Source organism: Balaenoptera physalus (assembly GCF_965194825.1).
Source record: "Balaenoptera physalus genome assembly, chromosome: 4".
Taxonomy (NCBI): Eukaryota; Metazoa; Chordata; class Mammalia; order Artiodactyla; family Balaenopteridae; genus Balaenoptera; species Balaenoptera physalus.
The window spans coordinates 98,245,134-98,269,987 of record NC_138891.1 but is presented as its reverse complement, the minus strand read 5'-3'; the positions used below and the strand labels follow the sequence as shown (position 1 = coordinate 98,269,987).

Here is a 24,854-nt window from a genome sequence, read left to right as displayed (position 1 = left end):
CTCTCTTTCTCTCTCTCTCTCTCTTTTTCATTGCAAGTTTACACAATCCCCTAGCAGTAAACTCAATGCTTTCAGGATTGACATTACAGCTGCTTAGAGGTCCCAGCTGGAATGCAAGGGGCTACCGTACCAGTGGATAAAATGTTGTTTTTCCCTTCTCCTTTATTTCTGATTTATCTAAAGCTTGCCTTGGCACTGATAATCTTTTCCCCTCCCACCTGGAGGAGAGAACAAAACCCTAAGGCATCATCCAGGCTGCATTTGCAATTTTTAATCTCCTCACTTCAGCTACCATTGCCAAAAGCAGCCAGCACATTCAAGGAGCCAATCCTTCTGGAGTTGGATGTATCATTTTAAAATTTCATAGGTAATCTTCACCTTTCATAGCAGACATCATCTCTGCTGCCATTTCATACCACAGATGACTAGGTAACCACTTGGCATTGAAAGTTTATCATTATGTCCCCTTCATCCTTTTTCTAAATACTGCTTTAGCCATATTTCAGTGAGTTGGGCTTGTTTTAGTGAATCCCATTTCTGATACCAACTGCCACCCCCAGTTTGGAGATTTGCTAGAAGAATCCACAGGACTCATCATACAGTTGTATTTGTGGATAAGGTTTATTACACTGAAAGGATACAAAGCAAAATCAAAAAGGGAAAGGCATATTGGGTGAAGTCTGAAGGATACCAGGAATAAATTTCCAAAATTCCTTTTTCCAGGTAAATCCCATAGGATGTGCTTAATTCCACCAGCAATGAGTTGTGGCAACACGTGTGAAATGTTGTCTACATGTTCATTAAAGACTTAGTGCTCAGGGTTTTGTCTGGGTACTGGTCATGTAGGTACCCTACTGTGAACTGAATGTCTGTGGGCCTCCAAAGTTCATATGTTAAAGCCTAATCCCCAATGTGGTGGTATTTGGAGATGGGACCTTTGGAAGGTAAATAGGTCATGAGGCTGGAGCTGTCAGGAATGGGATTAGTGCCTGTGTGGTTAGTTTAAATGTCTATTTGACTAGCTATGTGGTGCCCAGATTAAACATTTCTGGGTGTATCTGTGAGGATGTTTCTAGATAAGATTAACATTTGAATCAGTGGGCTCAGTAAAGTAAATAGGCCAATGTGGGTGGTCATGATACAATCAGTTGAGGGCTGGAATAGAACAGAAGGCAAAAGAAGGAGAAATTCACCCTTTTTTCTTCCCTCACTGCTTGAGCTGGGCCATCTCATCTCATCTTTTTCTGCTCTTGGACTGGGACTTATCAATACATCACTGCTTTCCCTGGAGGCCTTAGGACTCAGACTGAATTACACCACTTGCTGTCTTGGGTCTCCAGCTAGCAGATGGCAGACTGTGGGGCTTCCCAGTCTCCATAACTGTATGAGCCAATCCCTCGTAATAAATTCTCCATATATATATATATATATATATATATATATATATATATATATATATATATATACCTTTTTTTCTGCACATTTTCCATTATCTAAATTGTTTCTGTGTATAAGGCATTAAGGGGAGGGCACAGAAGTCCAAGAAACAGATATTACTCAAAGAGGTTTTAAGATAAAGTCCTATTTCCTTTTCCCCGAAATACTTTGAAGTAATAATTAGATATTATCTGCTCTGGTTTCTCCATCCCCTGCCCACAGATTTATTTTTGTTTCAGAAATTGGAAGAAAACACACTTCTGTCTTAGGAGGAATAGAAAAGAAGAGGTCCATCCATAGTCAACTTTTGTGGACAGACCTGGTCCTGTTGCCCCAAGAAAAATTATCTGATTTCTTTCTTTAATAACAGAGACAACCAACAAGGATGACATAGAATTATGTATTTTCTTTTCTCATCTGGGTCATTGAGAAGCCAGGCTTCTTCCAGTCTTTAGTAAAATATTACAAAGTAACAAGCATGCACCCTGTTATTTAAAGCAAGAAATAAAAATGTTGCAAGCCATTTCGTGCTTTGGTTACTTTCCCTTAGTAACATAAATTGTAGAATAGTGCTCTAGGTACATTGCTTACAGTTAAGCCAATTTTTACAGCTCAAGGGAGAATTTTTATATGGAAAATGTCCAAGAATGCCTCTATTTAAAAATGCAAGATTTAACTAGATAGCTACCTGTAAAAGAATGAAATTAGAACACTACCTAACACCATACACAAAAATAAACTCCAAATGGATTAAAGACCTAAATATAAGACCAGACACTATAAAACCCTTAGAGGAAAACATAGGAAGAACACTCTTTGACATAAACCACAGCAAGATCTTTTTTGACCCACCTCCTAGAGTAATGGAAATAAAAACAAAAATAAACAAATGGGACCCAATTAAACTTAAAAGCTTTTGCACAGCAAAGGAAAACATAAACAAGACAAAAAGACAACCCTCAGAATGGGAGAAAATATTTGCAAATGAAACAAGGGACAAAGGATTAATCTCCAAAATATACAAACAGCTAATGGAGCTCAATATCAAAAAAACAATTAAAATAAAAAATGGGCAGAAGACCTAAATAGACATTTCACCAAGAAGACATCCAGATGGCCAAGAGGCACATGAAAAGATGCTCAACATCACTAATTATTAGAGAAACGCAAATCAAAACTACAATGAGGTATCACCTCACACTGGTCAGAATGGCCATTATCAAAAAATCTAGAAGCAATAAATGCTGGAAAGGGTGTGGTGAAAAGGGAACCCTCCTGCACTTTTGGTGGGAATGTAAATTGATACAGCCACTATGGAGAACAGTATGGAGGTTCCTTAAAAGACTAAAAATAGAACTACCATATGACCCAGCAATCCCACTACTTGGCATATACCCTGAGAGAAAACCATAATTCAAAAAGAGACATGCACCACAATGTTCATTGCAGCACTATTTACAATAGCCAGGACATGGAACCAACCTAAATGTCCATCGACAGATGAATGGATAAAGAAGATGTGGCACATATATACAATGGAAAGTACTCAGCAATAAAAAGAAACGAAATTGAGTTCTCTGTAATGAGGTGGATGGACCTAGAGTCTATCATTCAGAGTGAAGTAAGTCAGAAAGAGAAAAACAAATGCCGTATGCTACACATATATATGGAATCTAAAAAAAAAAAAAAAGGTTGAACTAGGTTCAACCCTGAACCTAGTTGCAGGACAGGAATAAAGACACAGGCATAGAGAGTGGACTTGAGGACACGGTGGTCAGGGGGAAGCTGGGGCAAAGTGAGAGTAGCATCGACATATATACACTACCAAGTTTTAAATAGTTAGCTAGTGGGAAGCAGCAGCATAGCACAGGGAGATCAGCTCGGTGCTTTACGATGACCTAGAGGTGGGATAGGGAGGGTGAGAGGGAGGCTCAAGAGGGAGGGGATATGGGGACATGTGTATGCATATGCCTGATTCACTTTGTTGTACAACAGAAACTAACACAGTGTTGTGAAGCAATTATACTCCAATAAAAATCTATTAAAAAAAAGAGAGAGCAGTATTCCAGAGTAGTGTTTCCCAAAAGGTATTCCACCACATATTAGGTCTAAGAGTTGACCTTTGAAAAATGGATCCCATGGTCAAATAAATCTAGGTAATGTAGCAAAGCTATTCCTCCCTCACAGAGTTTAACCATTAGTGTATTAAAGGCTCTGATAAGTCCAGCTATAAAGAACTTGTTTTTTGGTAAGTCCGTTGACAATTCATGGAACTAGTGTTTCCTTAACACACTTCAGGGTACACTGCCTCTGGCAGAGGCTGTAATTATCCCCTGTATCCATTCTCTTTTTCCTTTTAGTAAGAGAATCTCTGCATTGTAGCTAGGCACATAGCTTTCCAGGTAAACACTACATTTTCCAGCTTCTTTATAACCGGTTGCAGCTGTGTGAATGATTTTTTTTGCCAGTAGAATGTGAGCAAAATTGATGTGAGCAAAACTGAGTGTTGCTCCTTTAAAAGGAAGTTGCTTGCCCTCTACTTTCTGTCTTTCCCCATTCTTGCTGGCTGGAACGCTCAATTGCCGGTGACTCAGTTTTGACCATCTGTCCAGACAACACTTCAGGGGATGCCAAATGAAAAGATATAAGGAGTCTGGGTCCTGGATGGTTTTGTGGACTAGCCGTTTATACCTGAATTGTTTCATGGAAGATAAATAAAATTCATTTTGTTTGAACCACTCAAAAAAAAAAAAAGCGAGATTTATCAAAAGTTTCTTGGAATACTGGCAGAATGGTGGAGAGAACCCGGACTTTGTTATACTCCTTGCTTCAAATGTGGCTGTGCTGCTTAGTAGTAATTTCACCTTCGGGAAGTGATGATCTATTTGAATCTCAACTTCCTCATCTATAAAATGTGATGAAAATATCCCAGACACAGGGTTGTTAATAATGAAAGTAGCATACGTAAAATACTTGACTCCATACCTGGTGCAAAGTAAGGAGCTCAATAAATGTAATAGTCTCCTTACCTTGGAAAAAAAACACAAAACACTGAAAGACAGGGACTCTAATGCTCATAGGATCTTTATTTATAATAGTCCCAACTGTAAACAACCCAAATGATAGCCCGAAATGACCATCAATATTAGACTGAATTTTTAAAGGTTAGATAATCATACTATGCGATACTATACAGCATGAACTACTGTTATTATAAAAGCATGGATAAATCTCACTAACATAATGTTAAGTGACACAAAATAATACATACTATATAATTCCATTGAAAGAAAGTTCAAAAACAGGCAAAATTAATCTACAGTGACAGAGGTCAGAAGTCTTAACCTTTTGGAGGGAGGTTAGATTGGAAGGGGGAAAGAAGGAGACTGCTGGGGTACTGGAAAGAGTCTGTGTCTTCACCTGCATAGTTGTGGTCATTAGAAGGGTATACGTATGTAAAACTTCATCAAACTATACACTTAAGATTTGTACATTGTACATGTACATTATTTACCTTTGTACATATAAAAATAATATATCCCCCCCCAAAAAATCCCTCCTGTTTCTTTTGCCCCAGGAGCTAGATTTTATAACAATATCAAATTTATTCATTAGGAGAATATCTGGCTCTAGATATGACACACCATAGCTGGCTATCTTGCAGGCTGAGTCTGTCCCTTGTAAGTGGCCCCGTTTCAGAGCTGGCCTGGAGCTGACAGGCATATTATGAAGGTCATGCTCCAACACCATTAACAGCTGGAGATGCCATCACATGCCATCAGCAACAAAACACAGGGGAAACCAGGCAGTGGACTCTGCTTCCCACCCTTAGGCTGCCAGGCACAAGCCCCAGCAATGGAAGGATTAAAAAGCATCTCAATTTAAAAAGACAGGGGGAGGGGAGGGGAATGTGGGCTGCACAATTTATAAATAGACATTACCAGAGGCTGCCTGATGGTGAAGTGGTTGTTTAGTAAATCTTTCTCCTTTAAGGATTCCATTATCAGAGGCCATTTGAGAACATCAGTTTCGTTTTGCCTTTTGAGGGAGATCCTGGGTTTCATCAAGTCAGCCCTGTTGGGTAATATTTCTCTCTGCCAGATTTAGGAGCAGGCCTTCGATATTTTGAATCACCTTTACATGGAGCACAAAGATGATGATGATGATGATGTGTCTTTTGCCAAATGGATGAGCAGCTTCTGGGGTCACAGCTGGATAGAGGAGGATGAGAGAGGACTCCGGGACCGCCGTGGATCACAAGACTCAAGTTACAGGAAAACCTCCCTGCCCTGTCCAGTGAGTTATTATGACGGAACCGGGTGAGAGCTAGACTAGGGGAAGGGGATTTCTCTTAGATCTTTTTGAGAGTCCTTTGGTATAAAGTTTTCTTTGGTTGAAAATGAGTACTTCCAAACCTTTTTTTATACTCACAAAAATCCCTTTTATCATTTTGTCTTGTCCTCCAAGGGACCTGATTTCCATCTATTAAGTAATGATTCCTTCGTTTTTAGCAACCTAAGATATATTTAACCGCTATTCAGAGCTCCTGATAAGCCTGGCATAATCCTATTGGGTGGTAATATAATTCAAGCCAAAGGAAAGAAACCTGATGTTATAGTCTGTGTAGCATTGTTGTGGATCACTGTTTGATTTCCAATAGTCTTTTTGAAATACTGAAAATAGCTCCACTATTTGGTGACATCTAAGGAATTGGGGATTCCACATAATAAATCACTACCTCTGATAAATTTGATACACTCTTTCTGCTGGTTCTCATTTGGTTTCCTGATGGGAGACAAAGCCAACATTCTACCACCCTCAGCACTATTTTTCCATGGCTAGGCAGAGCACCCGGTGTCAGGGGAGCAGGAAAGCTCCCAAGAGGGGAGTGGGTGGGCCTGACCAGGTGTAGACTCAGCAGCGGGTACACATGTCACTTAGAATTCCAGCTACCAGAGAATATTTCCCCAACCCCCTGCTACTGCTAACTCCAGAACCAAATAAGTTTTGGGGTAATGTTATTTTATTTTTAGCTCCAGAGTTCCCAGAAGCATAATGCATGTGAAGTATATTAAAACTTGTAAGGCAATCTTTTACTCCCAATGATCAGCAAGTTTGAGGAATAAGACCTCTTTGAGACACAAATATTTGAAAATAGATCTCTTACCAAATGCGTAATCAGGGACAAAGGGCGCATTTCAACACCTCATTGAACTTCAGGTTCTTTAAGTAAAAAAGGAGAGAGGTTGCATTGGTTGATCTCCAAGAACCCTTCTAGCTCTAGCTTTCCATGATTCTGTTGTAAAGTAAACACCTGCTTATCACACTCTCATTTGAATTTTAGTATCTGTTAGACTTTAAAAACTGGGAAAATCTACCCTATTTCAAGAATGCACTTATAGGTTGTAATATTGTTTGCCTTAAACTCTTGGGGAATAGCAAAATTTGTTTTGTATAACATTTCTCAATGGGGTCCATATATCTTTTCCTGCTCGTACTGGTTTTGGACATTTGCCTGAATTAACCTGTTTAGATTCTCTGAGTTGACAATGAATTCCATAATTATCAGACTAACATGCAGAAAGCATGTGTTTATCTAAGGAGACAAAGCATGGGATAAACATGACAACCTGACTGAGTTGAGAAAACACAAATCACAGATCACAGATCAGGGAACCTTGGGTGATGTGGGCAGAGACCTAGAAAATGGGGGGTCTGATTCTCATCTCTGTTCACACAATGCCATGTATTTGTGAAGTGAATCTGTAGTTGGATACTTAACTTTTCCTAACTCTAAGATGCGCTCAAAGTTTTCTTACTTTAGAGATATGAGAAAAATTAGGTTTTGAAGTTTTCTGTTTTGCTTTGAGCTCAATAAAAGACCTTAAAAAAAAAAAGAGCTTACTTTTAGCCTTATCTTTTTCCTTCTCTCCCCACTGCTCCACTCTAAGGCTCTTCCCTCTTGCAACCTATTAGTAACCTACATCCATCAGTATTGCATGCAAAGGAAGAGAAGAATTTTCCTCTTCTTTCCTATTTGAATGTGGTTTCTAATATGGCTCTTCAGCCTCATGATTCTTGCAAAACCATAGTGATGGAACATTAAATCATTAAACATATTTATAGAACACCTACTGTGTGCCAGGTGTTGTGCAAGGCACAATAGGATTACAGGGAAAAAGAAGACATATGGTGTTTGTTCTTGTGGCACTTCTAATCTAGAGTAAGACACAAATTTGGCAGGAAGAATGAGGTAGACAAGGGGTAAAACTTGGTCCTTCTCAGAGAACACTACTTTTTGACAAGACTCATTATAATCTGTGACTGCTGATTTAAAGCAAATTAAAAAATCTAACTTTACTCTCCTGAGGTGCTTGGTGAAAAAAAATAAGGTAAGTAATATGAAGTCTCTCTTATTACTCTCTCATATGAAGGCAGAACTAATCTACCTTCTCCCTGCATCGTCACATGAATACAGACTTGAAATAGAACAATCTCCATATCCCTTTATTTATTCTACTCATTGAAAGTGAATTTTAAATAGTCTATTCGACTTTTTAGTCATCTTCTCCTTCAGCTTAACATGGTTTTCTTAACACTGTTCTATACAGTTAGGGCCTGGTGGAAGGGAGGATTATGCTGAATGAAAGATCTCTTCAAGGAGGAACTGAGTTCCCTGACCTGGGGCTTTGCTAACTCTACATGGACTTTCTCAGTGCTTCTTTGATGCTCACATAAGCACATGTGCTGGTCTACATCATATCATTTGAGGGGTACAAAATAAACCTCTACCTATCTGCACACAAGGGATTTTTTTTAAAATATAAAAGAGATGCAAGAGGGAGGGGATATGGGGATATATGTATGGATATAGCTGATTCATTTTGTTATAGAGCAGAAACTAACACAACACTGTAAAGCAATTATACTCCAATAAAGATGTTAAAAAAATTTTTAAAAATAATCACCTTTAACCAATTTTATATTCTGTCGTCATATTCTCAATTTAAAGCTGCAGAAGATATATCTAATTTTAATTTTTATCCCTGATTGGCCCAAGGGTAGCTACACACTCTCGTCCTTGTAGTATCTCACTGCAGCGGTGGTTCTCCTGTAGTTGCTCACTACAGGGATGGGGTGGGGCATGGCCCCCTTAGAGGATTTCTCGAACCCGAAGAGAGAGGGGATGCCCTAAAGTTTCATGACTAACAGTGGTTCCTTGTTTTTCAGATTAAATTTGTATTTAATTTTAAGAGGAGACAATGCCTTAATCCAAAGAAATGAAACTACGAATAGAATTTCAGGCATCAGGGATGTTTCTACAGAGGAGCTTTTATCATAAACTTCCATGGACTTGTTTCCTCTCTTCTACTAGATGCTGAGATAGAGGAGTTGCTGGGAAGGCAGCAGAGTGGAATGGGTAAGAGTGAGGGCTCTGGAGGTAGCCTCCCAGCGCCTACTACTGGCAGCATAACTCTGAGCAAGTTACCTAACCTCTCTCTGTCTGAGATTCCCTCTATGTAAATGGAATTGATGATAATAGTACATACGTCATATGGGTGTTGTTAAGATCCAGTGAGTAATGTATACAGCGTGCTTAGGACAGTGCCTGGTACCTAATAAGTACTTCTTCTCCTCCTCCTCCTCTCCTCCCCCGCACCTTCGCCTCTCTGTCCTCCTCCTCCTCCTTCTTATGTGTCAGAGTTTAAAATGTCTTTTAGTTTCCCTAAAGGATGCCCAGTGGATGGTACTGACCTACCGTTTCACCAGTTGAACACTTGAATCTTTTTTTTTCCTGATGCTGTTACCATATATAGCTAGTTGACTAATTTATAACCCTCTTGGCTCTGTTGATAGGCAATTAGTCTACATTATAAAATATTCATCACATAAAATTCTTTTAGACTAATTCCTAAAGACCTACAAATTATTATTACTTTCGTAATCGAATTCTGTTACAACTGGTACATTACTAGAAGTCACGTTTACAGGAAGTTTCACATAGAAATAGAATGAAGTTGTTGCTGCTGTTGAAGACAGAAGTTTGGGATTATTCAGCCAAGGAAGATATGTCTTATGCTTAGGCATGGCACTTTACCTCTCCCGTAAAGTCACTAGTCACATGTCATAGGCAAGTCACTTAGCCAAACTAAGATTCATTTGCTTCATCTGTAAAAGGGGAAGAATGACTCCCCTGTAGGATTTGTTCTGAGGTTAGAGATAAGCGCATGGTCCCCAGAGTCCCTGACACACACGGTGCGCTAAGATTCAACATGGGTCTTACTGTCTCAACACCTGGATCTTTCTCCCTCTTGTTTCTCATCTTGCTGTTGATGGGTGGCTCAGGTGCTTGCATTTACTCAGAGGGCAGGAGGTGTACAATTGAAGGGTGATTGCAATTAAACCCAGAATAAAAAACATCAAGTAGTTAAGCTCTTGAAGTGAAGATGTTACATAACTTTTTTTTTTTTTTAAAGTGAGGACCTATGGCTTGGGGTTAGAGAGTGCATAGGATTTTTTTTTTTGACAGAAATGCTTTTCTGGGACCACAGTAGGAAACAGCATTGTTTTTCAGAGCACTGTTTTCCAGTGAGAGTCAGGGCACTGGGTAGTTATTGCTCAGAAAATCCATGCCTGCTGCAGGCTATGTAGCCTGGGAGCTGGGGAGTCCAGGTGTTGAGCTCGGAGCGTGGGGATCCCATTCCACGTGCTAGAGCCTGCTTCACAGCATGGGCGATAGATCCATAAGGTTGGTCCATGACCATGGAGGTGACAAGTCCAGACCTTGAAAAAGTCAGCTATTTAGGGCGTTGATTCAAGTCTTTGTGAGGGAAATTACATTAGAAGGGGATATAAAATTCCAAAAGTAGAGCTTGCTTAGTAAGTAAACATTTTTAAAAGTGGGAGCTTTCTCCCTGTAACCAATTAGAGAGCTCTTTTAAGCTTGTTTCTCACAAGGTCCCACACCAAAAGAGACTAACTGGAAATTTCATCTGCTATAAGGAGATATTAAGTGTTTATTTATATTGTGATGGAAACCCTTGCATTTTTTTCAGGTCTCTCAATGGAAGAGGACATTTGTACAAACATCTGCATTTCACTCCCAGTCTCACATTTTTAAGTTTTATTTTTCAAATCTTAGTGTGGTGAGAACATGTAACATGAGCTCTACCGTCTTTGGCAGATCTTTAAGTGTACAATGCAGTATTGTCATCTTTAGGCACAATGTTGTGCAGCAGATCTCTAGAACTTATTTTGCATAACTGAAATTTTATACCCATTGATTAGCAACTCCCCATATCCCCCTCCTCCCAGCCCTTGGCAACCACCATTCTATTCCTTGCTTCTATCAGCTCGACCATTTCAGATACCTTACGTAATATTTGTCCTTCTGTGTCCCAGTCTCAAATGTTCAAGCATTATTTTTTTCCTGATAATATAATACATGATCACTGTAGAAAACATGAAAAATACTAAAACGGAGTAGGAAGAAAACAACCCCAGATCGCAGACAAAGGCTTTGATCACAGTTGGGTATGTTTTAAGATTGCCCATCTTATGATGTCCCCACAGCTTACCCATCCCAGCCCTCCCCCCTCCTCTCAGGCGCTCCCCGGCCCTACCAGACTTCTCTTCCTTCTATGCCAGCAAGCTCCTTCCGTGGCAGGGCTTCTGCACGTATGGTCTCATCCTCAGGCGGACAAGCGTTCTCTGTTTCCTAATTAACCCCGCTCATCCTTCAGATTGTAGCTTGTCACACATTCACAGAAGTCTCCCCTGATCCTCCCAGTGACCTCAACACCCACCCAAATATATGTGGTTTTACTCTGCTATACCCTGTTGTTGCACCTTGAACATTCCCTTAATAGCATTTGGCCAAGGATGTAGGCATATGCCCATTTATTTATCTCCATTGCAGACATAAGTTCTAAAAAGGGGACACTCTGTTTTGCTCCCCAGTTTATCCATAGCACCAAGTACCATGTCTGACCTACAGTAAGTGGACTAATTTATACAGACTTACCTCATGTATCTTAGCAACTTTATAAATCTTTTTTTTAAAATTTATTTTATTTATTTTTGGCTGCATTGGGTCTTCGTTGCTGTGCGTGGGCTTTCTCTAGTTGCAGCGAGTGGGGGCTACTCTTTGTTGTGGTGTGCGGGCTTCTCATTGCGGTGGCTTCTCTTGTTGCAGAGCATGGGCTCTAGGCGCGCGGGCTTCAGTAGTTGTGGCATGCGGGCTCCAGAGCACAGGCTCAGTAGTTGTGGTGCACGGACTTAGTTGCTCTGCGGCATGTGGGAATCCTCCCGGACCAAGGCTCGAACCTGTGTCCCCTGCATTGGCAGGCGGATTCTTAACCACTGCGCCACCAGGGAAGCCCCAACTTTATAAATCTTTAACCATATTTCTGATTATTGTTTGAGAGTAAGTTTCTATATATGTGTATTAGTTTGCTCAGGCTGCCATAACAAAATACTACAGACTGGGTGGCTTAAACAACAGCCATTTTTTTCCTCATAGCTCTGGAGGCTGGAAGTCCAAGTTCAAGGTGTCAGCAGGTTTGGTTTCTTCTGAGTCCTCTCTCCTTGGCTTGTATTGATAGATGGCACCTTCTCGCTGTGTCCTCACATGGTCTTTCCTCTGCGTGAGTATATCCCTAGTGTCTCTAAATTTCCTCTTCTTGTAAGAACATTAGTCAGATTGGATTAGGGCCACCCTAATGGCCTCATTTTAACTTAATCTTTAAAGACCCTATCCCAAATACAGTCACATTCTGAGCTACTCACGTAGGGCTTCAACATATGAATTTGGCGGGGCGGGAGTCGGGGGGAGGTACGACACAAATCAGCCCATAATAACGTGTGATGGATGGACCCAAGGAGGGAAATTATTTTAAGCCTTTTGACTCACTCATAGTGCCAACAGCTTTCTAGGAAAGCTGTGTCCATTTATAGTCCTACCAGCAAGGAATGACAGTGCCTATCCCCCAGCACTCTTACTAGTGTTAGTATTATTAAAAAATTTTTTTTGCTAACCTGAAAGGCAAAATTGTATGTGATATCATTTACCATAATTTTTGACTACTAATAAGCATAAACAATTTTTATGTTTGGTATTTCTTTTTCTTTCATTCTTTATACATTTATTCATTCAATATATATTTAATGAACTCATGCTATGATGAAGGCAAAGTGCTGCATACTGAGATTCTAGCAGAGAATGAAATGTAGCCCCTGACATGAAGGAGCATACAGTCTAGTAGAGAAGAGAGATGTGTAACAAAATTAACCAAATTATTGATGACAGTTGTGATAAGTGTCATGAAGAAGTGTGAGATCTCAGGAGAGCGTCTAATGGTGGTTCAGGGGCCTGAACCAATTGGGGTGGTAGGAAAAGCTTTCTGGGGAAATGCAGTTTCCACGGTGACTGAAGGGTGATTAGCCAGGGATGAGGTGAAGCGATGGGGTTGTGGGCGGGGTCACAGCCAGAGAGGACCACTTGTGAAAGTGCCTGTGCTGGGCAGGAGCAGGTGAGCTGGAGGAACTGACAGAAGACCAGTGAGGCTATGTCACTGAAGAGGTGAGGGTGGTGCAAGATGAGGCGTAAAATGAAATGTGATCAGGTATGAGTTTGACGTTGTTTTAACTATGCTGGCTGCTATGGGAAAAGTGAAATAAAGTGAGTAAGGGTGAATGCAGGATATCCACTACTACGAGGCTGCTGCTGGAATCTGGGTGAAAGGTAATGATGACTTGGATTAGGGTAGTAACAGTGGTGCCGGAAAAAAGTAGATGGTTTTGAGAGACATTTAAGAGGTGGAATCTGCTGACTTGGCAATTGGATGTGGAGGGGGGCTTCTGAGTTACTGGTCCGAGTAACCGGGCAAATGGTGGTGCCGGTTTCTGAGTTCTGGGACACTTGAGAAGCAGGCTTGGGAAGGAGAGATGATGAGTTCAAATTTGGACAAGTCAGGTGGGGTGCCTATGGGATACCAAGAGGAGAAGTTCAGTGGGCAGAAGCTCAGAAGAGAGGTCTGGGCTAACAAATAAATCAGAAAGTAGGTTATAGATGGAAATTGAAGCCTGGGGGTGAGACATTGAGGGAGACAGTGTAAAGTAAGAAAGCAAAGGAAGGGAAGGAAGACTAGTTTAGAGTGTCGGGGGACTCCAACAGTTATGAGTAGTTAGAAGGGAGAAGTGAGCAAAAATGTCTAAAACACAGTGGCAGAAAGATCAAAGGGAAACCAAGAGGGTGCAGTGGTAGAAGGCAAGGGAAAGACTGTTTCCAGAAGGGTTCAAAAGGCAACTGGGTTGAATGCTACAGAGCGACTAAAGACCATTAAGTGCCCAGAATTTGGCAACATGAAGACCAATATCCTGACTAACATTAGTGTTAGATGAAAAAGTGTGAGATAGCCTCATCCACCAGGGGGCAGACAGCGCAAGCAAGAAGAACTACAATCCTGCAGCCTGTGGAACAAAAACCACATTCACAGAAAGATAGACAACATGAAAAGGCAGAGAGCTATGTACCAGATGAAGGAACAAGATAAACCCCAGGAAAACAACTAAATGAAGTGGAGATAGGCAACCTTCCAGAAAAAGAATTCAGAATAATGATAGTGAAGATGATCCAGGACCTCAGAAAAAGAATGGAGGCAAATATCGAGAAGATGCAAGAAATGTTTAACAAAGACCTAGAAGAATGAAAGAACAAACAAACAGAGATGAACAATACAATAACTGAAATGAAAACTACACTAGAAGGAATCAATAGCAGAATAACTGAGACAGAAGAACGGATAAGTGACCTGGAAGGCAGAATGGTGGAATTCACTGTTGCGGAATAGAATAAAGAAAAAAGAATGAAAAGAAATGAAGACAGACTAAGAGACCTCTGGGACAACATTAAATGCAACAACATTCGCATTATAGGGGTCCCAGAAGGAGAAGAGAGAGAGAAAGGACCAGAGAAAATATTTGAAGAGATTATAGTCGAAAACTTCCCTAACATGGGAAAGGAAATAGCCACCCAAGTCCAGGAAGCGCAGAGAGTCCCATACAGGATAAACCCAAGGAGAAACACACCAAGACACATGGTAATCAAACTGGCAAAAATTAAAGACAAAGAAAAATTATTGAAAGCAGCAAGGGAAAAATGACAAATAACATACAAGGGAACTCCCATAAGGTTAACAGCTGATTTCTCAGCAGAAACTCCACAAGCCAGAAGGGAGTGGCATGATATACTTAAAGTGATGAAAGGGAAGAACTTACAACCAAGATTACTCTACCGGCAAGGATCTCATTCAGATTTGATGGAGAAATCAAAAGCTTTACAGACAATCAAAAGCTAAGAGAATTCAGCACCACCAAACCAGCTCTACAACAAATGCTAAAGGAACTTCTCTAAGTGGGAAACACAAGAGAAGAAAAGGATCTACAAAAACAAACCGAAAACAATTAAGAAAATGGTCATAGGAACATACATATCGATAATTACCTTAAACGTGAATGGATTAAATGCTCCAACCAAAAGACACAGGCTTGCTGAATGGATACAAAAGCAAGACCCATATATATGCTGTCTACAGGAGACCCACTTCAGACCTAGGGACACATACAGACTGAAAGAGAGGGGACGGAAAAAGATATTCCATGCAAATGGAAATCAAAAGAAAGCCAGAGTAGCTATACTCATATCAGATAAAATAGACTTTAAAATAAAGAATGTTACAAGAGACAAGGAAGGACACTACATAATGATCAAGGGATCAATCCAAGAAGAAGATATAACAATTATAAATATATATGCACCCAACATAGGAGCACCTCAATACATAAGGCAACTGCTAACAGCTATTTTTTGCTATATTACAAGGTACTACAGACTGAGGCCTGGAAGGACTTGAAGGTAACAACTCCAGCTTTTTGACAAATTCTTTGAGAAACCTGAGGACCTCCCTCGCCCCTAAAGAGGTTATCATTTACCCAAGGTCGCACAGCTAGTGAGTAGCAGATTGACATACCTGGGTTTTCTGATTTCAGATCTGCTGGCCTTGTTGCTCCAAGTTAGCAGTTAGTAATGCCAGGACGCAGAAAGAGCACAGAGTGTGGTTACAACTGACTTGGATTGCAATCCTAGCTCTTCCCTTTATCAGCCATGTAGCTTTAGAAAAGCCATTTAATCAGCTTTTCTCAGATAAATAATAGCACTGTGGAAGAGCAAGTTTCTGCTTGCTGTGAGGGGCAAGTGTGTCTGCACATAGTAGGTGCTCCATCAACGGGACCTCATCTCAAACTCCAAACCCAGGTGTCTTGGAGCCCAGAGTATGGGCCCCTTTGCCCACACACTTGTGAAATGGGTCTAATCCTCTGTAACACATGAGATGCCAAGAAATCCTAAAGTCTCCATCAATTTCTATCATATGAAGTTTATACAGCATCATTCATTATAAGAAAAATACATATTAAAACAATAACACTATCTCACTCTTCCTGTTTGTTGGAAAGTGTTTGGGGAAACAGGCACACTCATGGTTTGGAATATTAATTTGTATCACCTCTTTGGAGAATAATTTGACAATACATATCATAATTTAAAATGCACTTATTCTTTATTAATCTACCTGTTTCACTTTTACAGATACATTCATACATATCCAAAATGTGTATCATTGCAGCATTCTCTGCTACAGCAAAGTTTGCACAGGAACTAAATATACCTTTTAAAAAACAAAAACAAAAACAAAAAAAAAAAAAGAAAAAGTGTGAGTGAAAAAGCTGGAGTGGAGTGGGTTGGGGAGTGAGACAAATTAACAGAGCAAGTGTCACAATTCTTTCAAGAAGTTTGGTTTATCTGAACTATCTTTTTTTTCATCATTTTCCAATTGTGATTTTAACACTGATGTCATTGTAGTACATGACCTCTATGTTTGTGTGTATTATGTGAAATATCCTTATTTTCAGAATATTTATTAAACATGCAGCAAATATTTTAAGTTTTTCTTGTCTACCATATTATATGTTGTTTTTTATGCACATTAGCTTTATTTTTATATAGTTAAATTAATTTTTTCCCTATGACTTCTTCCATTGCTCTTTTGCTTAGAAATTCCTTCTCCATACAGAAATCACACAAATATTTGCCTTTGTATTATTTCTTAAATGTTTATGGCTTCATTAAAAATTTATTTTGATCATTTTGAAATTTATCTTTACATGTGAATTTAAGGCTGGAACACTTTATTATACCACCCTAATGATAGAGGAGCAACATAGCTAATCTTGGGATGTTCTACTTAATGTTTTGACCAGTTGACCCCACTGCCTCATTGCAGGAGAAAGCTCCTACTGATCAAGAAGATAAAATTTCAGTTCAACGTGAGATTTGTTTGGTTAGTAATTTATGGACATTCTGTCTCTGTGCTAATATTGTGCAGTCTCTTTATATTGTAAATTTTTAAATTCTGTATTCCCAGTTTCCTGTGCTTCCCAGCGTGATGTCGTCTGACAGCCATCCTAGAAGGCATTCTTATGAGGACCAGGGATTTCAATGCCATACTCACATGCGGGATTACAGAAAATGCTCAGGGGATGGGTCATTCAAGGAGCCACTGGAATCAAAAATAAGATCCCATTCCAAAATTCAGGCATTTTCAGAGTCCTTTGAACAGCAACTCTGCTTTAGAACCAAACGCTCTGTCTCTTCGGTACGTAACAGAGTTATTGAATATTTAAACCATTTTAGAAAAGGAAACCCAAAGGATTCATCTTCCCCTAGTTTGAGGAGAACAAATCTAACTTCTTCATTTACAGCTTGGTGTTGAGATCTTTGAAAAATGGCACTCAGTTTTAGATAGCCCAGGTGTACATAAAATTTTAAAATTATTATTAGTGAAGACATGTGGTGTAGGAAGGATTCCTAAAGGAGCACATGTGGAATGTTTTTGTTACCAAGGTCCTCTGTTTTCATCACCCTTGTTATAAATAATTGTGATTCATTCTCCTTTCACTATCTGAAGTAGAAAAAACTGACCCTACTGCTCTTGTTCTCTCATATTTAATCTGGTAGTAAATAGTTTGTGATGGTGTTGTGTTCCCCTGTACTTTTAAAAAGTATACAGAAGAAACTCTCTGGACACAGTGGTGTGAGTATCCAGGAGCAGAGGAGCAGTCCAGGCATTCACAGTGGCCTCGTCAGAGTCTAAGTGAAGCCCAAGGGAGACAAAGGCACAAAACGGGGGAAAGAATTGAAACGCCACTGATGATGCCAAACTTGATACATAAAGTAATAAACTAGAGACCCAATTAATTGGGGGGTAGTTTTTCAACTCTGCAACGTGCTCACTGAGTGGCCTTGAGCAAAATACTTTTTTTTGTGTGTGTGTGGGTCTTTGGTTTTGGTTTTATTTCGCAAAACAAGAATAATGATATGTTTCTGCCATGTCGTAGGCAGAGCAAATAAGTAAACCTAGGCGTATTGCCACCTGGGTCTTGAGCTGTGCCTTGTGAATGGCCAGGGGAAGACACTCAGGCGCTTCCTACCTAACTGTCCACCTGAGTGCGGTGCTTTCTGCCTAGCAGTGATGGCTGTTGGGATTGTCCCTGTGCATCTTTGCCTCACAGGTGGCACCTCACTTTTGTCGCAGTGACCTTGTGTATCTACGATTCCCCTTCAGTAAGCTGCTCTCTCTACTGGATCGTAAAAGGAATAAGGAAGGAAGAGTAGTGAACAGCTGTCACTTACTCTATCTAAACCTTATTAAGAGTTTCTATTTTGTCTTTTCTTTGTACTGTTTTTTTAAGATATGGTTTCAGACTTAGAGCAAGGTTGCAAGAATAGTACAAAACTACACCCTTCATCTAGACTTCCTCTAAACGTGAATATATTATCACATTTTCCTATACCCTCTCTCTCCTTTCCACCCCCAAACAAGGGCACAAGGACATAAATACAGTACAATAATTAAACTCAGGAAATTAACACCAATACAAAACTTTTATATCCAATCTATTGACCTTATTCATATTTTGTCAGTTGTTCCAATAATATTTTTTAGAACAAGATTCCAGATCATGCATTGCAACCGATTTTTATGTCCCTTTAAGGTATTTTATTTCTGGAGCAATGCCTCGGTCTTTTTCATGGGACTGGCATCTGAAGAGTACAGGTCAGTTATTTTTTAGAATGAAGCTCAGTTTGAGTTCATCTGATATTTCTTCATGATTAGATTCACATTATGAACTTTTGGCAGGAATAAAACAGGCGTGAAAAAATTCCTGCTTCAAAACTACGTGTTGAAATCATTAATTATATTAATTAGGGGACTGACCTGCTTTAAATTCTTTCTGGAACAAGGGAGGGTATAAATATATTTTGAAAAAAATTTTAATCTGAACAATTCTTTGTTGATTCTGATGGCTTCAGAAAAACATTCATATCACATATTTACATAAGGGTGTAAATGTGAAATCAGTTTTCTTATTTAAAGAGGTGTTCATTACATTATCCTTAAAATATAAAAATGTTTGTTTCATTCATTTCTCAAGTTCTTCCTTTTGAGTACCAAGATAACCAAGGCAGCATTTTCAACTTTTTTGACCCAAGAACTCTTTTCATAGTTATGTACAGTCGGCCCTTTGTGTCTTTGGGTTCTGCACCCATGAACTTGAGCATCCTTGGATTTTGGTACCTGTCGGCGGTCCTGGAACCAATCCCTTTGCGGATACCAAGGGACAACTGTATAATAGGTAGAAACCTGCTAGGAATTTACAAAATCATTAAAAATTTTTTCATATTATATGATAAATATACATGATAAATAATTTTAAATTAAGTATTTTATTTTATATCAGTCTTTAAAGAGTATATTATAAAGTTTATCTTAATGCAAAATAAAAAATTTGGAACATTGCATACTTTAAAACTTTTTTCTATTTAACAATTGATACACTTTTCTAAAGCTAACTACATTAAAAAGTGTGATTTTTCAGCAATTTAAAAAATAATATATATTGCCTTTTATTTGGGGGCCAAATGTATACTAATACATAGATTTAAATTTTACATCCTTTAGCATCAAGAAGAGCCAGAAACTGCTTTTGTGACCTGCTCATGACAAACAACATTAAATTTTTTCATTTTGACATTGAAAAACTCAACTGGCTTATTTTGATAATTTTTCACATTTTGTTTCTAAGTGATGAGATAAGAAAAAATATTTCACGTCATTATTTATGAGCAATTTTTGGATAGTCTTGGGTCTCAATAAGGGAAAAGCCAAACTGCAAATAATCATCACTATATTTTCTTTTTCATACTGTTTTTATAAGGATTAGAGACATTCATGGCTGCTAAATATGAATTATGATCAGACTGATGGATTTAATACAAGCACTGGAGCTAATGAAAATAATCTGGAGGCACAATTACAGAGCTAGTACAACTTTTAAGCTCCTCTTAACTTGCATCTCAGCTTCATCATTTGTTTTGCTTTCTGATTTTGACTAACGGACCATTATAGACAGAAATGAAATAATCTAGGTATGAAAACAGTTTAACAATGTACAGTAGCTAACACCACCACAGTAACCAGACATCGCCATAACTCACCCTGGAGGGCCGAGTCATGACCTTGCCCATCTGACTGTTACTCACCACTGCATATGTTCACCTCATAGACACTCAGGGGTTCTCCAGTGTCTCCAGTTCACTGGAATGGAGGAGGGGAGGAGTAATGGTCTTATTTGTTTATTTAAAAAATTGAAGTGTAAATAGATACCACCACATTTATCAACACCATTCTTTTGTCAGTAATTCCTTTGAAAGTCACTTTCACCATGGAAACCAAAGAAGCACCCCGCATCCCCGTTCCCTATCATATCACCCTATTTATAGGTATCATTGCACTTATCACTACCTTTCATTTTCTTGTTTCCTTTTAGGCTTATTGATTGATTGTCTCCCTCTCTCTAGGTGTAGAATCTAGGAAGTAGGGTCTCTCTAGTTAGTGCCGAATCTCCCCATCCTAGAACAACAGTGTGTGTTCATTCAGTCACTGAATGTAGACCCCTGCGCAACCTGTTGGGGAATGTTGTGTGGTTGAATGTCATTCCTTGACACTTTCTTCTTTACCCAGTCTTCACCTGAAAACTTAGTGCAAACCCTACTATTAATGTAATTTAAGGGAGTGAACATAAGGAGGTTAGAATCATTCCGTGTATGATTCTCTTGCCACATTCCTTTTCAAAAAGCACCAGAAGACTATTAATTTTACTGTGCCATGGAATCACATCCCTCTGTACATTAGAGGCAGAGTAGTGTGCAGGTTGAGTTTCCTCCATAGACCACCTGCTGATGCCCAAGGCCCCCTATTCCTTTATTTATGACTAAACCTTTAGCAACACCCTTAGGCTTATTATGCTAATTTATTACTAGAAACTAAGATGTGAAAGTCTGCTAAATGATTAGGGTTTTCTTCACTTCTGATAATTTGGAAAAATGTGGAATGTTGTCAGCTGTCAGCACATCTACCCTTTTCTGACCCTTCTTTTTCAGGGACCTGAGATCAGAAAGGAGAGAAATGAGAGAGAATGCCGGGCACTGGAAATGAGGTCTTGCAAGAAAGTGGAGGAAAGAAGGAGCTCTAGGAAGGAAGAGCGTGGAGAAGCATACCTGCCCGCCCTGTCTGAAAAGGGGCCCAAATAGTACTTTGTTTCCACACCATGACTACTGATGCTACTGTGTTTTTTGAGCCCCAATTCACCAGGCCCAGGAGTGGTAGCTGTAAAGAGTCTGCAGATGCTGAGTGACTCAAGTGGGTGGTTGATTCAGCTGCTCCCTGAGACAGCTTGCATCATACTCCAGCTGCTTTTCAGAGTGTGATCTGCTCTGTTGCCCTTTTATGGGAATAAAAAGGATAAAAGGTATTTTAATAGAATAAAGTAATTCTTGAAAATGTAAAGAGAGATATTTGAAGAGCTACCCACACATCTTCACCAACCCTTCTTCCACATCAACCTCGCAAATAATCTTAAATAAAAGTCATTGGTGTGACTCAATGTTTACTTCCTTATTAGGAGTAATTATATAAGTATGTCTAAAGGCCATCATTTAATGAGAGCTGATGGTTAAGGTGCCAAGTACTGTGCTGAGAGTTTGAATGCGTTACCTAATAGTCCTCACCACTCTGAGGTGGGACCTAGTCTTCTTCTCACTTGCTGGCTGAGGAAACTGGAGTTTAGGAAAGTTCAGTCACTCACTGGGGAGGTGGCAGAGTTAGGGCCGGAGCCCAGTTCATGCTGACTCTTGTTCCTAACTTGAGGCAGGACCTTCATTTCCCTTTTGCAGTGGGTCCTGACTTAGTAGGTGTGTGATTTGCTTGTGAACGGGCAGATGTGAATGAGAAAAGCAGGACTTGGGAGTGGGTTACAATTTTGATTACGTGGGTGGAGACTGAATCTCTGAGATCAGCTTTATGCTCTGGGTTTTAACTTTATGAGACTATTTATTTTTTATTGAGGTGTAACTGACATGTAACATTATATTAGTTTCAGGTGTCCAACGTAATGATTCAGTATTTGTATGTATTGTGAAATGATTGCCACAGTAAATCTAGTTAACGTCCATCACCATACATAGTTACACATTTTTTTCTTGTGATGAGAACTTTTAAGATCTACTCTCTTAGCAACTTTCAAATATACAATATTGTCAACTATAGTCACCATGCTGTACATTACATCGCTTTATTTATTTATTTATTTATTTATTTATTTATTTATTTTTTAACATCTTTATTGGAGTATAATTGCTTTACAAGGGTGTGTTAGTTTCTGCTTTATAACAAAGTGAATCAGTTATACATATACATATGTTCCCATATCTCTTCCCTCTTGCGTCTCCCTCCCTCCCACCCTCCCTATCCCACCCCTCTAGGTGGTCACAAACCACCGAGCTGATCTCCCTGTGCTATGCGGCTGCTTCCCACTAGCTATCTATTTTACGTTTGATAGTGTATATATGTCCATGCCACTCTCTCACTTTGTCCCAGCTTACCCTTCCCCCTCCCTGTGTCCTGAAGTCCATTCTCTAGTAGGTCTGTGTCTTTATTCCCATCTTGACCCTAGGTTCTTCATGACCATTTTTTTTTTTTCTTAGATTCCATATATATGTGTTAGCATACGGTATTTGTTTTTCTCTTTCTGACTTACTTCACTCTGTATGACAGTCTCTAGGTCCATCCACCTCACTACAAATAACTCAATTTCGTTTCTTTTTATGGCTGAGTGATATTCCATTGTATATATGTGCCACAACTTCTTTATCCATTCATCTGTTGATGGACACTTAGGTTGCTTCCATGTCCTGGCTATTGTAAATAGAGCTGCAATGAACATTGTGGGACATGACTCTTTTTGAATTATGGTTTTCTCAGGGTATATGCCCAGTAGTGGGACTGTTGGGTCATATGGTAGTTCTACTTTTAGTTTTTTAAGGAACCTCCATACTGTTCTCCATAGTGGCTGTATCAATTTGCATTCCCACCAACAGTGCAAGAGCGTTCCCTTTTCTCCATACCGTCTCCTAGCATGATTTATTTAAAACATATGGACCACCTCACAAATTTGAGTGTCATCTTTGCACAGGAGCTGTGCTAATTCTTTCTGTATCCAGAGAAGTTCCAGTTTTAGTGTATGTGCTGCTGAAGCAGGCACTTCTTTTTTTCCCCCCAGCTCTGTTGAAGTATAATTGACAAATAAAATTGTATATATTTACATTGCACAGCATGATGATTGATATGTGTATGAGTATTTGACGTATTTTGTAAAACCATCACCACAATCAGGTTAATTGACATATTGAGGCCATATTCTGTTTTTTTCCCTAGAAGAAAAGATAGTAGAATTCTCCCTATTTATTCTTTGTCTCTGTCTTGGATCATCAAATGCCCAAGGGCAGCTAGAATCTCTATCTTGTGAAGAAGAAGATCTCCCAAAACTACTACTCATTACTAATACCGCAACTTACTGCTTATGTAAGAACAAACTAACTTTGGCATAGACAATAAAAAGAAGGAAAAGGAGAGGAAAAAGGGAAGAGGAAAACAGTGAAAGAAAAGTAAAATAGTGATGATCATTAATGTGCATTCTTTCAATTCATACAACTTGTACCTTCACCATTTTGAATTGACACTTTCATGCAGCTTTTTTTTTTTTTTTTCATTTATTTATTTATTTATGGCTGTGTTGGGTCTTCGTTTCTGTGCGAGGGCTTTCTCTAGTTGCGGCAAGCGGGGGCCACTCTTCATCACGGTGCGGGGACCGCTCTTCATCGCGGTGCGCGGGCCTTTCACTATCGCGGCCCCTCCAGTTGCGGGGCACAGGCTCCAGACACGCAGGCTCAGTAGTTGTGCCTCACGGGCCTAGTTGCTCCGCGGCATGTGGGATCTTCCCAGACCAGGGCTCGAACCCGTGTCCCCTGCATTAGCAGGCAGACTCTCAACCACTGCGCCACCAGGGAAGCCCTCATGCAGCTTTTTAATGGTGATTTTTCACACAGGTAAAAGATGACTTCAGCTATTACATGGTGTGGTTGCCGGTTATTTGCCACCGCCAAGGGAGAGGATGGGACCGACCTGCCTTTGAGATCTGTGTTATACTATGTGTGGTTTCCCCACCCTTGCTTTGGGTACTTTTCAGTCTTGCTAACCAACTTTCAGATTTGGGGATGGTCTACTCATCTGCTGTGGCCCCAAAAGAAAGGTCTGGGGAGAGGTGGCCCACCCATGGAAAGGAGAGATGCCTGGAGTTCCCAGGGCCCATTGGCTGGCTGGCTGAGACAGTAGCCACCTTCCACTCCAGCCAGGATATCTGTGAAGTTTCTTCCCCTTCAAGCATAGCAGTACCTGGGAAAATCAGGATTAAGACTTTTATACTATATTCTATCAAATTGGAGGAAAGTCTGTTTTCAGCACGCTTTCAGGACCATAGTAAATGGAAGAGGGGGGGACTCTCTGAATATGAAGTTGACAGCTTATTGCCTTTTTTAAATATCACAAAATGATAGTCATCATAATAAAAATACAGCTCAAGAAAAAGAATGAAAATTAAAAACTCTTATTGTACCTACTCAGAGATAAACATGGTTAATACTTTGTTGTCTGTCCTTCCAGAATATTATCTATGTGTATACACAAACACACACACACACACACACACACAAACTTTTTTCCAAACATGAGTTCATTTCAGTTAACACTATATCATTTACATCTTTTAAAATAGTTAAGTGCATAATTTTAATGGTTCCTTGCTTAAAACATTCTCAAGTCTCTTCCATCTTTGAAACTTCCCTCATAGGGGCTTCCCTGGTGGCTCAGTGGTTAAGAATCTCCCTACCAATGCAGGGGACA

General features: G+C 39.6%; 1 protein-coding gene across 11 annotated transcripts in view; it reads left to right on the top strand.

Moving 5' to 3' along the window:
- The window catches only part of LNP1 (leukemia NUP98 fusion partner 1), a gene marked incomplete at its 5' end in the record, with an annotated part of 40,078 nt that extends 16,433 nt beyond the window's left edge, over window positions 1-23,645 (top strand). For 5 of the 11 annotated variants that reach the window (XM_082460638.1, XM_082460634.1, XM_082460635.1 and 2 more), the window contains 4 exons: window positions 5,539-5,733; window positions 16,779-16,835; window positions 16,920-17,150; window positions 20,999-23,645. In XM_082460638.1, coding sequence (XP_082316764.1) covers window positions 5,578-5,733; window positions 16,779-16,835; window positions 16,920-17,150; window positions 20,999-21,148 — 594 coding nt within the window. In that variant the 3' untranslated portion in view covers window positions 21,149-23,645. Of the gene's footprint in view, window positions 1-1,676; window positions 5,734-16,778; window positions 16,836-16,919; window positions 17,151-20,998 lie in introns of those variants that run through there. The other 6 variants (XM_082460633.1, XM_082460632.1, XM_082460631.1 and 3 more) reach the window with 3 other exon arrangements.
- Window positions 23,646-24,854: the final 1,209 nt, after the last annotated feature.